We start from the raw sequence: 6,670 nt of genomic DNA, 5'->3' as shown, positions 1-6,670 counted from the left end.
GGAACATATTTGGATACTTCCCCACGCAGAGCACGGATTTCATGTCAGATCCTGCTCCGTTTCGATTTCCCCTTTGTTGGATTGCTCATTTCTCTTTGTTTCTCCATGTCCGTGATCAGAGAGTGGAGATTAGAGGAACGCAAAAAAAGAGTAATTGGGTAAAGGCGTTAGCAGAATGCTTCATTCACGGTTGACATATATCGACACAGATCTTTCATTAGGGTCGGTCTAAGACGCAAATGTGAACAATCTGTGCTGAGTTTGTGCTACTTTGACATTATGCGAATAAAATACTACACGATATTAACAAAGAGAAGTTGGACTTGAATGTGTCGTGTTCCACTCGTCGGTAACTGACACCAACTTGTTGCCAGTTATTTGGATGACCATTCACTGTGTCGATACACCGAAAAAAAATCCGTTCATAAATTCATGAAAAATTATCACGGTTTCGTGAGCTGAACGGTTTACGAAAACAGTGATCAAATTTTGTCAAACTAGCGGTATTTATGTTCCTGATTTCAGGATATTGCAAACATCATCAAGCATATTTGTGTATCAGTTTCAAAGAACCTCTGAGAGACAACTGCTAAGGAATGGTTATTGCATTACGCCTTGATAGGGGTGCATCGAGAAGACCGAGATGGTTTATGGGCCTTGGGCCCACCAGTCCAAACTAACGGTCAGCCAACAGCCTGTGCACATTGGCGTTGCCGACTGGCGGGTCACAGTGGATGGCCTTTTCTTTGGGCAGACACAAAACAGCTTAATGGCAGTGTTGTTGAGCACGGTTCGCAGTGGGAGTCATTGTGTGTCGATTTATCGGTCGGTTTCGTCTACGTGCGCAAGTGCATCAAAAAAAATATACAACAGTTGAACCCTATTACTTGTGTTGTGTTATAATAATTGTAGTTTTTAGTACTAGTATACAATTGCTATGTGCTGGTCGTATGTCTATCTGTGTATGTGTTCGTCTGAGTATTTGTGACAGCTGGGTCAACGAATGGATGCAGAACTGGCGTATATAATGGAATAATGGGTAATCATTTCTACGTATGTCGTTGGTCGTTGGTTTTTCCGGTGTTCAATTCTTGCATTGAATTCGATTCATTTGAGAAGATCGGATTGGATAAATTAAGTGGGTCCTCTTATAAAATTGTTCAAAAAGTACCTAATGCTTGATAATTTTTTTAAGAAGTAAAATGGCAAAAGGTGTTTTGAAAACCGACCTCATCTGCGGGCACGATACAGTTCGCAATTGAATACTTTTCGATGATGTCACAAATGAACTGAGTGTTAATTTTTGACAGTTCGCTTGTACTGTTTACATGGAGTTAGAAAAATTCTTTACAATTTGCTTCGAGCGTCTAGTCGTCCACAAATTTTTCCATGTAAACACTACAATCGAACTGTCAAGAAAAGTGAGGTTAACTGTTTCAGTAAAGAATCTAATTCGTCATCTACAAGCAGAAAACCAAAACGATCTTGAAGATTACAGTCCGTAGAGGCGCTCCAACCTAAAAAACATGAAAAATTTGATATAGAAACAAAATGACGTCCACTTGAAAATAAAGTATTTTTTCGCATAATTTTTCCACTGTAAAAATCGTTAATGATCAAAATATTGCGATTTTGTAGGTTAAAGAGCCCGAGAATGTTGTCTTCCTTTAGGCAGGCCAAATTCAAAGTTGATTGGGTGAATGGTTCAAAAACGAGAATGCTCGCAGATTCGAAAAATCTTGTTCCGAGAAAGCCGCCATTTGGACGCTACTTTTGACACATTACGCTCGAAAATTTTGATTTTTTAGATGAACCATTTTGCAGAATAGTGCACATGTCTAAGTCGTTTTAGTGCCTTAAAAAATTATTAAACAGGTAGTTTTTGTCACAATTATATAAGTGGACCCCCTTGAGGTACAATTAATTTACCGTGAATCATCCATTCCCGGTCAGCATAGTATGATAAAATTCTAACAGAATATGTTAATGGTAAATCTAAATCATTTGCTGACATTTAACAAGCTCAAGTAGTTTGATTGAATGTTACATGTGTGCTTTTATTCTTCTTCATTAGTCCGTTTTTGATTTATTTCTGGTAGTTTGCTTTTCCACTACTCATGTATACCAAAAATAATATCGGAAATTTTATTCGCTTTTATTTAATCCCTTTGCATCTTTTTTATTCGGAATTTTATTTTTCCTGTTAATAGTATCTCCTAAATTCGATTCATACTACATATACACTCACAATCTCTCTCATTCAAAACCTACAAGCGCTCGTGCCCTTCGCGATAACACAAATCTCGTCACAAACGCAAACATGCAATTGCAATCATCCACACATACTTACGCCCGCGATCTCGCGATCATCACTCGATTGAAGTCACGACCCACATCCATTCCCTTGAATCAAGGTTTCGTCGATACCTTCGGGATTATCGAATGTAGTCACCTTACTAGTTCCCCATTGCTCCACGAAGTTTGCCAACTTCCGAGGGTGCTCTGATAAGTAATTCTGGAAAATTAGCTAAAGAGGTCGACAGCTGTGGATACCGTAAAATAAGCCACGCCGTCGACTGTAAGTAGCCTTAACGTGCTGGAATTGTCAAGACATTCATCAATGCCATTGCCATAGAAATGATATAAAAGGGGGCTTGGGAATGAGCCCTGGGGAAGGCCTATGTAGCTAAATTGTGATGTCGACAAACACCATGCGCAAATTTCATGTGCTTTTCCGACAGCTAGTTTAGCAAAAAGTTGTTTAAAGTCTGTAAAAGACCACGCTGGTGTAGCTTCTTTGAAAGAATGCTAATAGAATCTGAATCAAAAGCTCCCCTTAATATCCAAGAGCACTGATGCCATCTGCTCTTTGTTAGCATAGGCCATTTTAATTTATGTTGAGAACAATGCAAGGTAATCATTCGTACCTTTACCATTGCGGAAGCCAAATTGTGTATCATACAGTAAGCCATTTGCTTCGACCCAATTGTCGAGAACAGGATCATTTCATGCACAGCTTTCAGGTACAGAAGAGCATTTCAATCGGTCGATACGAGTTGTGATCGGAGACTGGTTTTCCTGATTTTTGGCTGGCGATGACTTTCGCTTGTCTCCAATTGTGTGGGACAATGTCACCCACAAGAAACTTACTAATTAAATTCAACAAGCGTCTTTTGGCAGAGTTTGACAGGCTCTTCAGCAAGTTGAATTTTATTCTGTCTGGCCCTTCGATTTCGTATACGTCGGCCCGTGTCCCAAGGAATGCTCATCGATGTATCTCGCGTTAATCCATAAACGAACCGGTGTCAGTAACCACGTTCCTTGGTTTTCATCAAACTCTTAAATAGCGTTTCTAACATCGCGTACTGTCGATAGCTAGCGGATGACCCGTCATATACGCAACAGCCCTTCTCTGCGTATACGTCTGAGCACTCTTTGTCCCATCTTCTGCGACTAATACTGAATGCAAACGCTTGTAATCGAGTATGTTCACCGGCTGCAGTAAGAGGTTTCTAAAATAGCCAACCCCATACTGCAGCAGATCGTCGCATGTCAATCTATCATCGTTGACGACACCTTTAATCTCTACCCTCACCGCTGGAATATACACATAATAGTTCCGCGTGAAATGTTCGCAGCAATCAATATCATTTACCTGCTTTGATTTAGTCAATACGACCCTGACCTTGTCTGAATGGACCTTTGATATTTCGGTCACCACAGAGAATCGTTCTGTCAGGCCTTTCGAAATCTGTAAGAAATTTGGCGATTTTGTTTTGGACCGAGGAAGACCACAAGGGAAATTTTTTTTGGGTCGGAGGGAGCCTTAGGAGTTCACCATTGACAGCATCAACGCATGGGTCGCGAAAGTTAAGGATCACTTATCTTTAAATTGGTATCCCACGATGCATCAATCCGGCTTATAGAACTGACTACTGTTTAATGCTCACTACGCGAACAAAAGGCTGAGGAATGTGGCCATGGAAAAACACAAAGCGAAACCGAGACAAAGAGCAACCACACCTAGATAAAAAAAAACACCCGAACTGTCTGAGAGTCATGGTACGAATGGTCTATGCTCGGTTTTTCGTTGTAAGCTTGGTGGTTTTTTTCTATTTGATTTGGTCGTACGGTTTCATCAAGTCGGTTCGGTGAGGCGGTGCACTGATAATATGAGCTTTCGGTCGATCACACCGGGGTTAATTCCGTGCATCGAAATTACACTTTTTGTGTTGTCAATCATATTCAATGAATCAAAATTGCGCAAAAACGGCTTCATCCCATCATGGAGACAGATTCTAAGTAGTAAATTTTTATAACTACAGCTACCTGTATTGCTTTCTTTTTCTTCTATTAGTTTGATTTATGAGGCTTCCATTTCTCATACCTAAGACTGTTCAGTCATTTATAATAACACTTGATAAAGTTACTTATTCTGTTTTTTGGCACTGGTTTAGTTATGATTCGCTAGTTAGAAGAAACGCTTTATTCTGAATTACGACGGATCACATATTCGAATCTGACTTCCGCTTAATTTTTTTGTCTTCATAGAAAATTCAAGAACACATTCGTTCAAAAAAGCGATCTGCCATACTGCAGAATACTTTACGCATTATTTATTAAAAAAAAATCATTCGCAACGCCTACTCCGTTCAGTACACGTGCGCTAATCAATCCTCAGCGTCATACTCTTACAGCATCTACCCTGAATATCGGGAAACTCAAACCGCGGCTCCATCTTCGCCAGTTCGTCGTACGCCATCACAAAGGTGTCCTTGAAACCAACCTTAACCGCGGGAGCTTGCGACCCGGGTGCAGTGAAAACTGTCGAGGTAACCTTCAACCCAACCGCTCGACATAATGGAATCCGGGCGCGTAAGATTTCCGTTGCAATTCCCCGGCCACGGTACTTGGGCGAAACGGACAGACCCATCGCGGACAGGTACGCGTCAACGTGGAAACTTTCGTGCACTCGGCTCTGTTCGGTGAAAAACATCACCGCATCGTGGACATCGCGCCAGCGGTCACCGTGTATCTGAAAAAGAGATTTCATATCTAGACTAGAGATGGTGTCGATGATTTGGATAAAGGTAACTTACCACATAATCCTTTCTATCGTCCACGCAAGAGGCGAACGTCATGTTAAGGCCAACTATTTCGTCCGATCCTTCCCGGAAGCAAACCAAGGCTAGCCGCTGTTTGACCACTTCTCGCCACATGTCACGAATGTCGTCGACGCTTGCTTGTTCATCGGCAAGCTCTGGAATGGTTGAAAAGGGAAAAGGCATTAGCGATTAATTTTTTTTTTCTGCTTGTGTTGATACGACTGAAATGCTCATGGTAAGATGTTTTCGGTTTCAAGGTACGTGGCCTATTCACACGCACAGTTGTCATATTTCGAATATGCGGGATGCGTTTCTATCACTAAGGCATCTGACAACATTCTTCTGTAGGTATTTCTGAAGCACGGGAGCACTGAACTAGATTTGTGTATACTGAAAGACGGATGCTAGTTGGAGATTTTGGTGCGCGAGGTGATTGAGTTATGCTTGAGCGGTTTCAGATTGTTTCAAAAAGTTGCGAAGCTAATCTATAGCGATTCTTGGTAGTCAACCCAAAAGTAATGCCATCTGACCAAGATAAAACACTGATTGGTTGTTATTGTTATTTCTGATTTGCAAGCAATAGTATTTCATAAAAATCAAATTCCTTGGGGTATATTCAGCAGCGTGGATTAAAGTGTTTAAAGTGGAATTGAAACGGTAACAATCATATTCCCAGCAGAGGGTTTTGATTTATTATTACGAACAGTTTTGTTTCACCTACTTGATAAGAAGTCACATGTTTGACAGCCTGGTCTAATCATCAAAGAAAATTATTTCCTATTCTTCAACTTGTTTGAATAAACTGTCAACTATTTGGAGACCATTTGAACATTCTGGTCTATACTGAAATATTATCATAGAAATACCCTGCAGTATCAGTAACCATCCAGTTTATTTGACTAAAACAAACAGGTGGTTTCTATTTGTTTATTCGCCGGTCTGTTCATCACGTGTCAACAACACTTCTCATCGGTGTAACACAATTTACACTCATTCAAACATGGGTGTAATCAGTCCATCGCAGCTGATAAAGCGCCACTTTGATAACAAAAACGACTACCAATTTGAATTGCAAATCTCTTCAATTTAGTTCATAATCAAAAATTACCATTCCCATTCATAAAAATATTAGGGTATTGCCATCCATCGTTTCAAACGACTCTATCACCCCCAGAATACTCACTTTTCGCCCGACACATCGGTTCATCGTAGATGAAGATCCCCAGCATGTGGTTGATGCCGTCCACGAACCGATCCTCGGGCAGATCCTGAACCACGTACGACACCAGCTCATCACTGTCCAGGGCTTTGGCCTTGAAGGTGTGCCAAACCGACGGATAGGGTACATCCGCAGGGCGTGTCCAAACCATATCGCGTACACTTGTTAGTTTACTTAATTAGTTGATTGATTACGAATAGAGAAACAAAAACTCGAAATAAAGTACACTGGGTGTTGGCGTGATAACGCCAAGCTAATCAGCGAAAGACTAACACGCAGGGGACGACTTTCCCGGTGACGATAGAACGCGAATTGGATGATTTCGCGGAGAAGAGCTAAGAACAGC

General features: G+C 41.0%; 1 protein-coding gene across 1 annotated transcript; it reads right to left on the bottom strand.

Moving 5' to 3' along the window:
• Window positions 1–4,377: 4,377 nt before the first annotated feature.
• On the bottom strand, window positions 4,378–6,670 carry LOC131695420 (uncharacterized). Its single transcript, XM_058983910.1, has 3 exons — window positions 6,289–6,670; window positions 5,100–5,260; window positions 4,378–5,035 (listed from the first exon to the last, which is right to left on the bottom strand). The coding sequence occupies exons 1-3, from the start codon at window positions 6,473–6,475 to the stop codon at window positions 4,667–4,669; spliced, it is 717 nt and encodes a 238-aa protein (XP_058839893.1). The 5' UTR covers window positions 6,476–6,670; the 3' UTR covers window positions 4,378–4,666.

The sequence above is a fragment of the Topomyia yanbarensis genome, unplaced genomic scaffold (assembly GCF_030247195.1).
Source record: "Topomyia yanbarensis strain Yona2022 unplaced genomic scaffold, ASM3024719v1 HiC_scaffold_4, whole genome shotgun sequence".
In the NCBI taxonomy this organism is placed as follows: domain Eukaryota; kingdom Metazoa; phylum Arthropoda; class Insecta; order Diptera; family Culicidae; genus Topomyia; species Topomyia yanbarensis.
The sequence above is the reverse complement of the archived record's forward strand: the minus strand, read 5'-3'. Positions and strand labels throughout refer to the sequence as shown.

What these genes read in the sequence shown, in the direction of transcription:
- LOC131695420 (XM_058983910.1), bottom strand. Translation starts at nt 6,475, where the DNA reads ATGGTTTGGACACGCCCTGCGGATGTACCCTATCCGTCGGTTTGGCAC. An exon ending in ACCGATGTGTCGGGCGAAAA is followed by an intron (nt 5,261 to 6,288) that starts GTGAGTATTCTG and finishes CAACCATTCCAG; the next exon opens with AGCTTGCCGATGAACAAGCA. An exon ending in ACGATAGAAAGGATTATGTG is followed by an intron (nt 5,036 to 5,099) that starts GTAAGTTACCTT and finishes TCTCTTTTTCAG; the next exon opens with ATACACGGTGACCGCTGGCG.